This window comes from Dermacentor albipictus, chromosome 8 (genome assembly GCF_038994185.2).
Source record: "Dermacentor albipictus isolate Rhodes 1998 colony chromosome 8, USDA_Dalb.pri_finalv2, whole genome shotgun sequence".
NCBI classification, from domain to species: Eukaryota; Metazoa; Arthropoda; class Arachnida; order Ixodida; family Ixodidae; genus Dermacentor; species Dermacentor albipictus.
Genome location: NC_091828.1, coordinates 65,385,428 through 65,402,916, shown reverse-complemented (window position 1 = coordinate 65,402,916; position 17,489 = coordinate 65,385,428). Strand labels below are relative to the sequence as shown.

The 17,489-nt window shown below is 46.6% G+C and overlaps 1 protein-coding gene and 1 long non-coding RNA gene across 3 annotated transcripts in view; one reads left to right on the top strand and one right to left on the bottom strand.

The window, feature by feature from the left end:
• Positions 1 to 17,489, top strand: part of LOC135914295 (homeobox protein unc-4 homolog) — a 233,907-nt gene that overhangs the window by 79,407 nt on the left and 137,011 nt on the right. For both annotated transcript variants that reach the window (XM_070523538.1, XM_065447078.1), the window contains exon 2: positions 11,093 to 11,173. In XM_070523538.1, the coding sequence (XP_070379639.1) occupies positions 11,093 to 11,173 (81 nt within the window). The remainder of the gene's footprint in view (positions 1 to 11,092; positions 11,174 to 17,489) is intronic.
• LOC135914297 (uncharacterized) overlaps positions 1 to 17,489 on the bottom strand; it is a 140,641-nt gene that overhangs the window by 94,902 nt on the left and 28,250 nt on the right. The gene's annotated exons all lie outside the window — the stretch shown is intronic.

The window sequence follows — 17,489 nt, the reverse complement described above, 5'->3', positions numbered from 1 at the left end:
CAGTTCTTTTGTGGCATTCTGCAGCGGTGATACGCGAGACCGTGGTCCCAACATCTTCTTTGACGAGTGAGTTCTTCCGTGTAGCTGGTTTAGGGCTGCGACGAGGTCAAGCTTTTCAGATTTGAAGGGACGGGCAGCAGCACAGAAGGTGTTCTGTAGTTTCTTCGACAGCACAGACATTGAATTTGGCGCTAAAGAGGAATACTCAATCAGTATAGACTGATAGAGTAGAGTGATCTTTCAAAACAGTATCTTACCTAACTTTACAGCAAAAGGTTAAATATTAGAAAAAGAAATCAAGGTTAGTTCTTCTTTTTATTTCGCGCTGAATCCCCGGCTTCGTTATGTCAGTGTGACATCGCGGATCGCAAAGCGCTTTCTCGAACAGCAGGCGTTGTGGCACGGCAATAGTTCTCGGAATTTCCTCAGGTGAGTCTATGTCTCACTTAGAATGAATGCGGTCGACGATTCCAGAAGAAAGCTTTATTTGATGCCCGAGTCGACGCTATCCAGAAAGTCTATGACGTCACGGCTGGAGGGTTCGGGAACTTCGATGCGGCGTTACCACCTGGCTTTTCTTTTTGCGCCATTTCGGACTTATCAAGCCTCTCCTTAAGTGGCGAGCGGATCTTGTGGCACCGTGAAAGGGTAATTTACTACTGCATCGTAAATAATATTCGCCTTAGTATCCTTTGAATTGTACTTAGTAAACAGTGACATTTATTTATTTATTTAGGTATTTCAAAATACTACAGGCCAATGTGGTGGCCGAAGCAGGTGTGGGTTCGAGCGATCATTCTGTCATGTTGCTTTCTATCTTCTTGCCTTCCTTCCTGTTTCTCCACAAAGCGCAGGAGAGTGGGAGAGAGTGATAAAATCAAAGCAAGGACATGGGGATTAACCACCGATATCTACGGTTGGCTACCCTGCACCAGGGATGGTTTTGCGAAAGGAGATAGAGAAAGAAAAGCGAACAGTTTAGAACTGTTTTCGTGGGCGCGCCGTCACACAGTCTGCGAAGGCGTCACATAGTCATATATTCCTTGTGGAAGTCACGCTAATGCATTCAACCGCACTCAGGGGTCAGTCACAATTCGTCAGACAGTCCGGTATGGAATGTTTTTAGTATGTTAGGGTTCCAAGTACTCCAACTTTCTGTGCTAAGTTTGTGAACAGCTAGATTTAGATGTGTAGAAGAACTGGAATTCTGTCTAGCTATGCTGGTTCTTCGTGCAGTCAAAGGCATAAAGTAAAACACATAGAGCGAGAGAACGAACAACGGCGCGAGACACATAACCATGAAGGTTTACCCCCGTTTTCATAAATGCATCTTATTTTGAAGTCCATGCTTGACTTGATATAAAAGACGCCTGGTGCGAACGCGCCTAAGACGCCCATTGCGTTCCCTTCGGTGCGTTCACGACAAGGAGTCATTTAAATGTAGTCAAGCGTGCGCTTCAAGTTAAGGTGCGTTTATGATACGGGGGTTAGTATGTGTTCGCGCTTCTGCCGAGGGTATGTGTTTTCTGTGTTTCGTGATCATTGTGTTTATCTACCCCACTGTATATTATCGTCTCGGATCACCTCTGCGGCGTCCTTATGAACGAATAAATGACAGAACGAATGAATTTGTGCCGAGCAAAGATTTCTCAATTCCCGTGCATGCTATACAAGAAATCGCAATGCTTTAATTTCTCCTCGAACACCCATATTGCTAGCTCTATATCTTTGCACGCGGTGCTGCTACTTACCAATACGAACAGCACTATCGACGCATGCGCTGTCGAGAGGCATGTATACGCACACGCATGCACACCCGCACGCGCACTTTGACCCTGCCGAATTCGCCGCCATCTTGTCCACCTCCGCCGTCTCCTTCCGTTTCGAGTCCCTCGGGTGCGAGCAATGCGCGCACCGATGCGGGTTACATGCGCGGGCACACACACACACACACACACACACACACACACACACACACACACACACACACACACACACACACACACACACACACACACACACACACACACACACACACACGCACACACACACACACACACACACACACACACACGCACACGCACACACAGGCGTCGAACGCAAGGGTGGCGTGGGGCCATAAATCCGCACGCGCCATCTCCGCCCGGCGCTCGCGCGCGGATGTTCTTCACGGCTTGTTTGATGGTCGCCGCCGATTCCCCGGCCAACGCCGCGTAGGAGGCGAGGGCGCGCTATACCTCCGAGGGGGGGCGCGATGTACGTCCGCTTCGAGGAGGTGGAAGAGCGCGCGCGCGGGCGCCCGTCTTCGGCATCGACATCGCCATCACCCATCGGGCACGCGCGTGCAGACACCGCGCGATCGTCTCTCCGCGTGTGGGAGAGGGGGAGAGCAGTCGGTAACGCGTGTGTACACACACGCACACTCGACTCGACAGACCGCTCGCTCGGTGTTTGTTGTTTCGTTTTTTTTTTCGTTTTGATGCGCTTTCATCAGGCTGTCTGTCTGAAAAATCAGGCGCGCGCTTTCTTGCGCGGGTGTAACGTCGGTGCGCTCGCTGGCGTTGTTCCGAGCGTCGGCGCCCGGAGACGGGAAGGGAGGTGGCGTCGACAGGCGAAGCGCAAACAAGCCGTAACGAGCGGGGTGGCAGTGTTGGTGCTGTTGGCGTTACCGGTGGCTCGTTGCGAGCGCTAACGCGAACGGAGCGGCGGTGCCGTGTTACCTCGAGCGTCGCGGGGGGGAAGCCGTCGGCGAAAGGGCGTTGAACCTGCAGTGCGCTGGCGAAGCTTGACCCCGCGAGCGCTGTGTGAAAAGCGCTTTGCAAATTGTTCGCGCGTCGTAAGTGTTTGCACGCTGAGCGACAACGGAACAATGTTACTATGAACGGATAGAATGGCTATCCGTTCATAGAACATAATAGAACGGATAGAATGTGTATTGTACGCGTGACTGATCACGCGTACAATACACAGAACAGCATAGGTTTCAATAAAGAACATGCTCACAACAAGCATCCGAACTGTCAATAAAGCATTGCATACCCTCCTCAGCAACTGTAGTGGTGGTTTTGCAACAGCTTCACTAGATTGACCTTTATGCACTTTAATTAGTACAAAAGGTCATGAGTTCGACTCCCGCCGAAGGCCGAGGGCTCGAGTGCTCTAAGTAGCTCTAGTTTAATGAACTGTGGCTAATTAACTTCACAGTAATTAACAGTAATTGTCGTGATTTCGAGTGCTGTATTCAACTCTATCTTAATTAGACCTGTCTCATCATGTTCGATAGTGAACAGGGGACGTATTCTGAAACGTTCGCCGCGGCGAACTTTTCGCACTGGCCACGCCTCCGCCGTAGCGGCGCGCGCTGAATGGCTGCTTTGACAAAACCGGAAATGCACTTGCGCCACCTGAATTTCCGGTTTTGTCAAAGCAGCCATTCAGAGCGCGCCGCTACGGCGGAGGCGTGGCCAGTGCGAAAAGTTCGCCGCGGCGAACGTTTCAGAATACCTCCCCATGATAAGCGAACGACCGATGATGGTTGATAAGGGTTTATACTGTTCGGATCAAGTTCCATAACATTAATAATGACATCGGACTGCGTGGACATAAGCAAGTGGCGCAATGCTTGCGCATACTTAGACAACTATCACATGACTTCTGGGCTATTTCGAACGCTTTCATTTTCCATTAGCTCATCATTTCTGCTTTTCAATAAATCGACAAATGATTTCCCGTACGCTTTCGTTGTGTTGCTCATCTGTTGGCTTCATATGGTTGCCAGTAACAATAAATTAGGACTCAGTTTCCCTTTTTTTTTTCATAGCTTAGCAACAGGTAGGCTGCGCTATACTACGGGTGTGGTGTATATCGTTCTGTTGGCTTCATATGGTTATGAGTAACAATAAATTAGGCATCGGTTTCCCTCATTCCTCATAGCTTAGCAACAGCCAGGCTGGGCTATACTACGGGTGTGGTGTATATCGTTCTGTTGGCTTCATATGGTTATGAGTAACAATAAATTAGGCATCGGTTTCCCTCATTCCTCATAGCTTAGCAACAGCCAGGCTGCGCTATACTACGGGTGTGGTGTATATCGTTCTGTTGGCTTCATATGGTTATGAGTAACAATAAATTAGGCATCGGTTTCCCTCATTCCTCATAGCTTAGCAACAGCCAGGCTGCGCTATACTACGGGTGTGGTGTATATCGTTCTGTTGGCTTCATATGGTTATGAGTAACAATAAATTAGGCATCGGTTTCCCTCTTTCCTCATAGCTTAGCAACAGCCAGGCTGCGCTATACTACGGGTGTGGTGTATATCGTTCTGTTGGCTTCATATGGTTATGAGTAACAATAAATTAGGCATCGGTTTCCCTCATTCCTCATAGCTTAGCAACAGCCAGGCTGCGCTATACTACGGGTGTGGTGTATATCGTTCTGTTGGCTTCATATGGTTATGAGTAACAATAAATTAGGCATCGGTTTCCCTCATTCCTCATAGCTTAGCAACAGCCAGGCTGCGCTATACTACGGGTGTGGTGTATATCGTTCTGTTGGCTTCATATGGTTATGAGTAACAATAAATTAGGCATCGGTTTCCCTCATTCCTCATAGCTTAGCAACAGCCAGGCTGCGCTATACTACGGGTGTGGTGTATACCGTGAGTAGCGGAAGAGACAGGTGTATCTTTAGCACCAATCGCTGTATAGAGCACCGCCATGCTGTTACGGTCAATTTGCGTACGAAAACGTGCAAATAGGCGTGACGCCACTCCGTCTCGCCGGCCTGCCTCGTCGACTACGGTGAAGCGAGGTGCGCACATTCGTCTATCGCGGATCTGGTCGCGAGGCGTGTTCGCACTGCCGGACATAGACGCCCTCAGAGGGAAGAAGCACGGAGCACTTCACGGAACCAGATACGGTGCTGTCGGCACCTCGCAACTAACGGCGGTCATTATGCGGGCGTCGCTTATTTCTCGCCGTAAATACGGTGCGTTTTTTCTCTAGTTGCAGATGCCACACAGCAGCGTCGGCTGCAGCTTTTTTTTTTTTTACTAGTCTTAGTCACTTAATGTTACTACTCGGCCGCTCCTTGGTATTGGGGCATGCGCGTCTGTAATAAAAAAGCCTCACTGCCTTAGGACCGGCCCTGTGTACAGGTGGCATGAATGGCCCATTAAGAAAATGTATGAATCTTTGAACATTTATGCTGTTCATTCGCACACGTACGACGTCACAGGTTTCCAATTGAACACTATGTGAGAAGTAGGGTACAAAATTTGGAGTAGAGGAGTTGGCGGGGAGAGGTATGAATAAGAGATCGAACGGAATGATTCAACGCAAGATTTTAGTTGAATGTGCATTATTACTGATTTTCCTTCATGTTTTGCTACATGATATTCCTTATCGTAATCCTTTGTGTTCAGGGCCATGTACAGGTGTTTGAGCAAACACTTTCAGATTTCTTTTTTTTTATAATATCACCGGTGGCAGATACCACAATTCTAGCCCATGAGCAGGTCTACTCGAAGAGGCGGGCATTACTTGCACAATAAAGTGAAGTGCATAATCGGCTAAGTAACAATAACTCACTCACTAAATTTTTGAATGTTTACTACATGGCACATGTTGCAATTTACGAATTCTAGCGGGTGAGTCTACAGGCACGTCCACTTGAAGAATATATAAACATACACCGTTTACGAGATATGCGCCGTCAAACTAGCGGCAAAAATGCACTGTTGTTCCACTTACTTTCTTAACAAAGCGTCGTTTTATGTATTGAAGCACGAAATTAACTTGAACGCTGATGCATTTCTCCGCAAAGTTCGGGAATTACTATATCGAAACTGGTGTCATCCTGAGAATTCGTTCCAAGTGGACCCGCTTTGCGAACTGCCCGGCTAGAATTTGTAAACTGCTATATGTATCATGAGATAATTAGTTAATAACTTAATTAATGAGTTTTGTTAATTAGTCATTTATGGATTCCGGATTTTCGCTCAAGTAATTTCCGCGTCTTCCAGTAAACCAGTTCATGTTCTAGACTTGTGTTAGCTGTCGCAAGCAATTTTTCTTTTGTAATTTGAAAGTGTTAGTTCACTGAAACAGCCTGTATGTAAGCAAATAAAAGCGTAGAACCTGACACATATGCTATATAGGATAAGCATCACGTCAAAGAAACACGTCATTAGGGCACAGAAACGACAAGCATCACGTCAAGAATACGTTATTAGCGCACAGAAACCAGACGGGGAGGATGAGGGACTTAAAGAGCAGCTTTGTGCCGAAAAAATGTCTGCATGATTTTTTTTTTCTCGAACGTCTGTGAGATTAGGAATGCCAACGAAGTTTTCAGGTATAGGTAGCTCTGTATGCAAGATGGGGCTAGGGCATATGTAAATAACGCTCGTATTTCTGCGACCAGTTGTTTCTCCTTGCATTACTCTTTTAGTAGTGGGATGTCACTGGCTCTTATGATGTACGACGGACGCACTCGATGCTGAAGGAACAGCTCTGTCGGTAAACATGAGGCCAGACCACATTAGCGCGGTTGTCGCTAGCATGTCGGTTCAGTGAACGGTCACAGTTACGCCTCCAACTTCATCGATGTGGTTGCGTTTCCAGGGGCACGAGACAGAGTGATGGCATACTCTAAATTTTATTACAATATCACCCACCACCACTTTATATGCGAGTTTCCTAAATCATTCTGTCCCACCGCAAATGCCGGGATATAAGTGGCCCAGCGTCTCTTAAAATTGTCTTGGCTAGTTCGTGGCGCCTCCACGAAGAAGTACCATGACAATAAACTCTTTGCTAAATGTTGTCCTCCTGATAGACGTCTTCCCCCATGAATTCTCTACTCGCGCTCTGTGCAGCAAGAATATTATAGAAAACGGAAATATTATAGGGAGCTTTAGCTCAAACGCACGCACGCTCAGACGACGCGATCGTAGACGTTCGTATGTACACGAAGGCTCCCCGGAAAAACGTACGCATAAAGTGACGCCTACTTAGCTCAGATATTCCGGTCATTCTCCCAACCTTTTCCGACCCGCAGACTGCCGACTGGTTTGCGGATGTAAAAGACAAAGAAAGCACCACGAAATTAGCTGGAGGGGTTCATTGATGGGTTTCGACGTTCAATAGCTGCACGGAGCGGCTACGCAAGGACCTTCATAGTGCGGGGCTCAGGGTGAAAGCTGACCATCAGCTATAGGCCCTTTAGCATGCATCCGACGCTGGGCACACCGGAACACGATCCCTTTGCATTGAGTTCCCATGGCAACGCGGATGCGGTGAACGGGAATCTAACCCGCGTCGTGCCTGATGATCAGCAACGCAGCGTCGTCGACACTGAGTCACCGTGATAGGTCAATGAATGAATGAATGAATGAATGAATGAATGAATGAATGAATGAATGAATGTATAATTAGTGACACAGGGATAAGGTATGCACCAGGAGTGGGAACATGCGACGCTACTATAGCCTGTGGTTACTCCATGGCGAGCTGAGGTAATACAGGGTAATACAGGTAATACAGGGGTAACTGTGTGGCGTAAGAGTTTCCCATTCGCTTCCTTATAAGATACAAAATGCCGGTAAGAAATCCAGCACGCCCCATGAAATTACCGACAGAGCAATCGCATACCTGAAAAACCATTATATGAACATATTATCTTTACCGTGAGCAATATATGTGCTAGTTACTCAGTATCTCCGCGTATTTCATAGTAAGATTCTACCCGTCGGTTAGAAAGTATGCGTCGGACTTTTCTTTAGAGTACAGAATAAAGCTTGTAGTGAGATTCGAAGGCACCCGTAACCGAACGAGGGCGCATACTAGCAGAAGTGATATGCAGCGAAATACGAAATGCCCAGTGTATATACTCTCGCCTGGCCTTATGCGCCTCCTCCTCGTGTGTTTTCGGGACGCTGCTTCTGCGAAGCGTTTGCTCGTCCCGTTCACACAGACTCGTCTTTCTGGCAGCCGCTGTATATAGCGCGACAGCACGTGTCACGTGATTAAAACAAAAAAAGAAAGGAAAAACGCACCGAGGCATTTCCAGCGATGTCCTCATTCACGCGCGAAGAGGGAAACGTAGTTAGCGAAGACAGATCGAGCTTAAGTGAGCGCCAGTTGGCCGCAGCTTAATTGCTCGGCGCCCGAGGAGACGCCCTGTGTGTGTATACCACGCAGCACGTGCACGGCCCTGGACGGTTCTCTCGCTCTAACCGGGCCTGGATGACGGAAGGCCCGCTGTTCGGCGCGGTCATCCGCGCCGGCACATTCACGCAGCGTCGAACAACAAAGCGGCTTTCTCGCGGGTTACAGACGCATAGCGTGTGCGTGTGTGTGTGTGTGTGTACGCACAGGGCGAACTATGTGAAAGTGCGGTGTTAAACACACCTACGGTGCGTACAGCTCCTTGGGTGGTCTACCCGAACGCGCGGCATACATTGCACGACACGCACGCGCGGTCGTATAGCCGTTTCGTATATACGTCGCTAAGCAAACATTCATGAGGTGCATGCGTTGCTCTCAAGCTGCTCCATCTCGCCTAACAACCCGACGACGTAAATCTCGATGAGCGGCTTCGAAGAAAGGGAGAAAAAAAGGGGAAAACAACAAAAGGCCGGGCGGCGAGTCCGACAATGCTTCCCGCAGCATGATAGCCCGACTTCGTCGTGCTGGCTTCTACGCGCCGAGCAGGCGGGTGCTGTGTATCGGCTGCGTCGACACGCAGAACAGCGCAGTCGACAAGCGATTAACATAATGGCGAGAACGTAAATCCTTCGCGCGCGGCCATTTTGCTCCCGTCGCCCATGGGCGCCCACGGAAGCCGGCGAGGATTTCACAACTGGCCCCGCCGGGGGTTCCGAAAAATTTAGCGCTTGAAAACATTCGTGAGAAAGCAAACTTGTTTGTTTGTTTGTTTGTTTGTTTGTTTCCTTCTTGTTAGTTTGCTTGTTTGCTTGTGTTTGTTGGCATCGTCGTGCTAGGCAAACCGTGTTCGGCGACCACATTGCGTTCGACTTGGGGAAAGGGTTGGGCCTTGGAAAGTGTATACGGTGAAGACGGGGTGATTTCGGCGGGTGATTTAATGCTCCGCAGATAAGGCGTCGATATAAAAGCCATATGTTGGCATACGCGAAAGGGAGCAGTTTTATGGTTGCAACGCGAAATTGCCACCGCAATTTTACTCCTGCACTCCTGCACTCCTGCACCGCAAAGCTGCGGCGCAGGAGTGCGTCTTAAGGTCACTGCGTAAATCATGGCATGCATGCGTATAGTCGTTGTTAAGCCTGCGGGATCCTTTGTAACCGATGGGAAACTGACCAGCGGTGGTTGCAGAGCATCCTCCGTATTTCGTAGCGACCTGCTTTCATGGCGCTTTCTTTTCCTGCTTTTGTTTTGAAACTCCGGCTTAAACGTCATCGAGAGACAATAAACGAGTCTGAGGCACCGTGACTGTCAGTTTCGTGACTCTCGTTGTTGTTGTTGTTGTTTTTGCTAGTTTGTTGCTTTTTATTCTGTGTCGGCCAAACTTCGATATGTACTAATTGACTGAACGAGAAGCATCTTCCACACGATGCCACACTACCCTGCATAAGTGTATGACTAAAAGAAAGAAAAGGGAGAGTTTAGCATTATCAACTTTATTAAGGAAAATAACATAAGTTCTCGGTTTTTCGCGAGGTTCTGAGCTATTTCCCTCTGCCCATATCGATCGCTTGGAAGACACCTAATGAAATGAATGTAATACTTGGTCGTTTCGGTGCGAATTCCTGTAATCAATATTCCGTGTTTAGCCTAAACCATACCTCTGAATATTGGATTTTAAGGCAGAACTTATGATCCTCTATTTTTATCTAGCACCTGCTCTGCTACCGTGCAACAATACATGCTTGACGGTGTAGGTTTTCTGGAATAAATAAGTAAGTAAATATATACAATAAAATTAAAAGCGCACACACAATCACATAAAAGAGCGAAATCTATTGCCCAAAAAGTATAGATTTAAAGGCAAACCTTATCAAGAAAGACGTCGATTTCGGTAAGGTGGAATTCGAAAACGGCATCCCCAGTCTCCCCCCTTGCAGTTTGTATTGGTTAGTAGAGAGAGAGAGAAAGAGAGAGAGAAAATGATAAATGAAAGCTAGGGAGCTTAACCAGGACTGAGCCCGGTTGGCTACCCTACACTGGGGAAAGGGAAAGGGGGACGGAAAGATTAAAAGGAGAAAAAGTCCACTGGGGATATCAGTCGGTCACTCAGTCCGGATCACAGACGCTGACTCAATCCGGTCGCTTTCAAATATCGCAGCAGCGCTTTTGTGGCCTTTTGTAGCTGCGATATGCGAGCCCATGGTCCCAAGATCTTGTTCAAGGTGAACGGCTTTCCATCTAGCTGATTGAGAGCTGTGCAGGGGTCTTGCCTTTCGTCTTCAAAAGATGGGCAGTAGCACAGTAGGTGTTCTGTATTGGTTAGTGTGTACCCAAGGCGCTCTCAGGCTATAAGTATAGTGGACATCCCGACTCTCTTATCGTCCGCCTAATGCTTTCGCCGCTCAGAACTAAAGTTTTTCGAGTCAAATTTGTACATTGAGTCTGTATTTTAAGAAGGTTGGGAAAGCGATTGCCATGATACGCATATGCTGTGCCTATGGAACTTTAAGTTTGATACCAGGCAAGAAGAACCGGGGCCCAATTTACAAATTGTGTCGCTCGTAAGTGTTCCGTCACCTTGGCCGATCGTTGTCGCTAATGATATGCCCAGCATTACAATTTGATGGACAATGCTCTTACGAAACAATTCCAGCGTAAGTGTTTGTATATATGTGTATATATATACCCTTCAATAGAATGTATTATGCACTAGATGTACGGTACAGATGCAACGGGAGAATATATATGTAGATTCATGGCCGCGTACGCTATGTGCAAATTCGTAAGCAAAATTAGTTGTTTTCCTGAAATTCACATGTGTTTTAGCGCGCTAGTGTAGCTGAGCAATACACAATGCAGTTTCACAAGAATTACAAAGAGCCAAGGCCTTAAACGTATCGCTTGTTCTTTTCGTTTATGTGCAGCCAAGTCATCATCCACGCCGGCAGAGTCATCCCCACTGTTTCAACTCATCCAAAACGCATCTTCAAACTTCAAGGAAAAGTGTAAGTCGCGCTCCACGAGCGCCGCACCTTTTGCTATCTGAACATCAGAATTGAATGGGCCGTGACTATATATATAACTATATATATGTAACTATATATCGCATATACCGGGGGAGTTTTTTCGTTTATTTCTAATTGGCGTTCTGTTTTGTATATAAAATTGGAATATAGACCTACATAAAGCGCCATTCAGCGGGTTTTGCTTGTAGAGGTGGCCATAACTTGGCCGATAAATCGCAGGGTGAAAGTGGCTACAATTAAAGGGATTTACTAACGGTATAATTGTTCAATTGGGAGGCATTTCTGACTTTCAAAATTGAAAGCTACAATTAGCGAGTCTGGTAAGCGGAATCCTAAGATTAGCGCCACTCTTGAAATATCCGTCCCCAAAATATCTTGAAATCTCAGCTAGGTCGTCCAGAACTGCTAGAAACTGCTTGCCAAACTGCGAACTGAAGCGCCAAAGTATTTCGTAACACTTTTTGAGGAGAGATATCTTGGAAGCGCTGCGAATCTTGTACAATTACCCCAAAGCAGACGCGATGTGGCGTGTGTTAGACTTCAATTCAGCAATCGAGTAAAAGCCGGCAAGGAGTAAAAGTTACTTGGTCAATTTTGTATATTACTATTCCTGGAAGTTGTGAATTGCCCTCCAAATAATATCCAAATGTTCAGGTAATCCTCCTGAACTGTCGGAATCGCGCTCTACACTGTTCATGCAATTAGGATGGAGAAAGGCAAACGTTATTGTCCAATCGGCTCATGGTGGAAGCCGTCGTCGCTGGCAACACATCATGTGTTGTTTTGAAGCAATGAAATCTCGCGATAAACAAGAAGGTTTAGCTAGATAACTCTTATTCAAATACCTGGTGAAGGATAAATAATTCTGTTCAATATTCACTGCGTGTAATTTCTGTATGTCTGTTGCATTTAAAGAAGGAAACTCAAAATATATTGAATATACAAAGCAGACTTATATGTTATGCCACGAGATGTATTTAATAGTAGTCGAAATTGGAAACTTGATAAAAAAATAACAATTACACAAGTATGTTTTTCCCAAGTCTACACGTCAGTTATAAATAACGATATCATATGATTGTGTAAACTGCGCCTACAAAGATATCTAGGCCCTTATTCACAGAAACTTCTTTCGACAGAACCCTTCCTAAGACGAAATTCCCACCAATCCAGATACTCGGCGTATTATTAATAAAGGCAGCCGGCCAATGGAAAATGTCATTTACAAACAAAAAGTTTGAGGATTCGCCCCTTAAACCAGACAAAATTAGTACTTTAAACACCGCTTTCAGATATACTATTTGATTTGGATTAGGATCATTGTAAATCTCCCGTAAATATTGGGACAATAGTACGCAAGCTCCTATATCAGAAATGTCTGCTTTAGATGTGCTGATCGATTAGTTAACAGAACTGGGATATCTGTTTTTGGGTTGAGAGTTGCGGATTTTTAAACTTCGCGCTTATGTTTCTGAAACCACTTTCTGGCAATTTATTTTTAAAGTATAAATCGTTAAACGGAAATCTTCCTTGGTACAGTTTTTCAAAGCTAACGGTGCTTTCAAATGGGATAAATTTCACTCGAATCGGCCCAGCGATTGTATGGCGAAATGATTTCAGCGTTTTACACCCATTCGAATAAGGGAATCGATGCCTGCCTCCAGATAATGCTTCTTCGCAACTAAAATACAGAACTTCTGCAAACTCAAACGCATATACACATACGCGGTGCATACATCTCGACCATGTTTCGGTTTCTGCGCATGTTTTAAGCATACCGTTTCGAAGTGGTCTGGACGCTTCCCATCATCGTCGTCATTTTCGGCCCCGGTTATATAAGCGAGGAGGGCACACTTCTCATTGCCTTCGAGCGAAACCTTGCTTGCGTCATCTTCTTCACTCGGATCTATAAATTTTCTGTCGAGCCGCAGGCTGCGTCGGTCGTCGCAGACATTCGCACGTGACCTAATGGCGTCCGTGATTAGAGCTAATGGTTTACATTGCACTAGGGGCTCCCTTTAAACTATGCGCTGCTAAGATTAACGACGGTAGTGGAACATCGGGAGTCACGTCAGTTATGGTGAAGAAGACGCAGCCCGTGGCGGGGGGGGGGGGGGGGGGGGGCGAGCAATTCGGAGAGCACCGAAACGGCGGCGTCTGCGAATCGAGAAACCTGATCGCAGCGCCATCTGCGAGCCGAGAAGTGAGTTATGTATACAACAAAGCGAACCGCACCAGCGCATCCCGACAGGTTAGTCCCTAGTCTTCGGGATGCTGCAGAAGAAGGCCGCAGGACGAGGAGGACGGGTTCACAATTCTGCGGACCTAATTGCCCCTAAATAGTTATGTTGGTGGCACGACGCTGCGTTGTACTTGGTCGTCGAGAAGTTGACTGAAACACACACAGACAAAAAAAGGAAAGAAAACGAAAAAAGAGAACAGAGTTGAAGATAATGTCGAGGCTATAATTTTCCGTTTTGCCTGGTCTCAGCACACCACTACTTCCTCAAGTGCACGTGATCCGCATGCGTATAGGATGGTCACGTTACTATAACCAGCATGTGCCATTTCAACGGAACGAGTTAGCGCTACTGCGTTGATAGCTCGCGCAAGCAAACATACACACTACACACACACACACACACACACGCACGCACGCACGCACGCACACACACACACACACACACACACACACACACACACACACACACACACACACACACACACACACACACACACACACACACACACACACACACACACACACACATATATATATATCGTAAGAAACCCACAAGCGATGACACCAAGCACAGCATAGGGGAAATGATCTGCAGTTATTATTCTGAATTATAGCAGCGATAAATAAATGGAAATGAAATTGGATGAAAAACGACTGTCCGCAGGAAGGAATACGAGCTCACGTCTTCGCATTATAGGCCTGCGATGCTCATGCCAAATGAGCTGCCGCGTCGCCATTTTCCCGTCCACTTTATGGGGTATTTATGTTTAATGTCTTCTAAAACTGACCCCATAACTAACTCCCAGGGTCAGTTCTAGTACGTAAATACACCGCATGTTTCAGGGCACACTTTCAAAATTTTTAGGGGTTGTCTGTGGCGGATAGCACAATTCTACTTCATTTGATGGTCTACTCCAAGGGGCGGACATTACCTGCACAAAAAATGGAAACGCATAATCGACTGATACACACACAAAAAACAATTATTTAATATTGAACTAATTCCCTTACGGCCCACATTGCAATTCACAAATTATAGCACCCGCCGTCGTTGCTCAGTGGCTATGGTGTTGGGCTGCTGAGCACGAGGTCGCGGGATCGAATCCCGGCCACGGCGGCCGCATTTCGATGGGGGCGAAATGCGAAAACACCCGTGTACTTAGATTTACGTGCACGTTAAAGAACCCCAAATAGTCAAAATTTTCGGAGTCCTCCACTACGGCGTGCCTCATAATCAGAAAGTGGTTTTGGCACGCAAAACCCCATAATTTATTTTTTTTAACGAATTATAGCCGTGGAGTTGCCAAGACGGATGCACTTGGGATGAATTCTGAGGACGGCAGCAGGTTACAGATATCAATTCCCGAACTTTGCGAAGTAGTGCACTAGTGTTCCAGTTACTTTCTTAAAGTAAAGGCCGTTTTATGCGTTGTAGCCCAAAAGTATTTGCATTGCATTTCTCCCTAAAGTTCGCGAATTAACTTCTCGAAACTGGTGTCGCACTGATAATTGGATCCGCCTTGCGAACTGCAAAGCAAAAATTTTTGAATTGCAATACGGGCCATTAGATAATTAGCTAAAAAGTTAACTTGTGAACCTTCGCTAACTAGTCGATTAAGCATTTCAGTTTCTTGTGCCAGTAATGTCCACCTCCTCGAGTGCATTATTAAATGAACTGAGTTCTGGTATCTCACAAGCAATCCTTTAGAATTTTTTAAGTGTTCGCTGAAACACCCTGTATATACAGGGTGTTTCAGCCCTGTATATACGTGCCGTAAAAATATCTAGAAATGTCTCGAAGTCAGCAACGTCACGCGATGACCGTAATCATTTCTGCGATGTCATGGCATGATAAGGGGTTGCAATGCTAGGCCGCTATGTTGTAGCGATGCCTTATGCCTTATTCTATGCTATTCTTATCATCCACCACACACGGCCGCCTGATCCCGTTGATAATGTGGGGAGACCGTCGCTCTGACCACTGGCCAAGCGCGAAAAGCCCGAAAAAGAATAGAATCAGAAAAGGCATCACTACAAAATACCGACCCTAGATTCTTTCCTATTATTTGGTATGGCCGTTGATATCATTATGTTTAACCCATATAATTATTTTGATTTATCTACGTATTATTCTAACACTGACTGCGTTCGCCTGCGGAACAATCCAAGTTTAACGAAATCTTAAAACAAATCTTTCAATTAAAGCCTTTCCTCCAACCATACCGTTTGAAATTTGTGCCATAGGTACAACCACTCCATGGCAGTACAATATGCAGGACACACCACACTATCGTTATAAGCTGGGAAAATGCACGAAACCTTGGAAAGCAAGATGAAGATAAAGGTAAAAATCTATGAACAAATCTGTGGGTGCCCAATATGGCAGCTAATCATAATACAAACCGCCGACAAGAGCATGCAGGATCTTACGGCATACTTATAATTTAGGTAGACAAAGTGTATTCAATCGAATAATTGCATAAAAAGGCGATAGTTGTCTAAAGTAATAGCGATTGCTATTTTATATCTTGGTATGGGAATTTAGCAAAGCGCTCAGCCTCCCTTTTATTGTTATCAGTAAATAAGTGCGACAAACGACCCCTGCTTGGAAATACATACGGTCACACAACGTCATAAGAGTGAAAGACACACTTCAGTAAACGACATTCGGACGCAGTGCCAGTTACTGTTTTCCGCGCTAATATGCCATTCAGTATTTCCGTTTTCTGTCGTTCCTGAAAACGAAAGTGGCCTCAATTTTGGCCCACGAATGTTATGCAACCTGGCTGCCCGGCATGCTTTCTGGGTTCTTTTAAGCGTGACGGGTGTCGTATTTCGGCGACACTTAAAGAACACGCACCGCACGGCTTCGCGTTACAGGGTACTGCGCTCGGCCGAAACGGCTATCGGCGTCGTCACCACACATGTATACTGCGTCGGCCAACCATAGTGCGGCTTGCGATAAACAAACGAGGAACACAAAGAGGCCCTTTGAGCATTAGGAAACGGCAAAACACCGGTAACCCGCCACACGCCGCGTACTGAGGCATACAGTGCGTGGCTGTGTGTCGTGGGAAATGATTCGGAGCGCAGTGTTGCCAACCGGCCGCATCACGTTCCCGGCCACGTCCGATTCTCACGCCGTGGGAGAAATTATGCCGCCTAGTGGGCTTCGTATAGGAAAACTTTTTCAGGGTGGTCCTGCGCCACAAACGTTTACTGCAGCTATTGGAAGCGTACCTGATTCCCCATCGGAGTGACAGGGACTGGCATTACCGTTGCTTATATAAGAACGCCTTATAGCGGCTCATTTTCGTCCTCTTCAAGTCGTTACGGTTCCCAGTGGAAAAAGATACCGCATAACAGAACCACCCGTAGTTCTGCTATGCGGCCATACAGCCGTTGGAATTGCAGAAACGGCTTGCACACGTGCAGTGCATGTATATGTACAAAGGATTCCATTGCCGTTGCAGAGCAAGCATTTTATTCCAATGGGTTAGGGGAGTGGGGGGCGGAAGTGGGGGCGTTTTCTTTTCCGCGCTTCGTAAGTGGAACAGGCACCCCCTGTAGGCTAACCTTATCACCGAGGTCGGCTGACCATTAATGGTAGGTGATATAGGACCCTAACAGAATTGCGCAAAAGTAATCACTATGTGATACCAGACCGTCTATCTTGCTCTCATCCATATGGCGCTCATACATTTGTACTGGTTGTTGTCCAGCGCTACAATTGCACAATTTCTCTGGGAAAATCACTGAATGGGGCTACGCGCGGCAAAATATGGCGCGTCATCGTTATTTTCATGTTTCGTTTCCTGATTAACGTCTGGTTTGCCAAAAGTAACCAGCTCGATGTGATAAATACAAATTGCTCGGCAGGCGACAGGAGTATTGGAAGAAAGAGGGCGCAGTCAACAGGCGAGACCGTTGTCGCAGAAGTAAACGGCGAAACCCAAATTCCTCGGCAGCAGCAGACGACAAACCAGACGGTGTTGCAGGAGTAAGCGGCGAGACGCGAGCAAAGTCTGCGGGGCATTCTATTTAAAAAAGAAA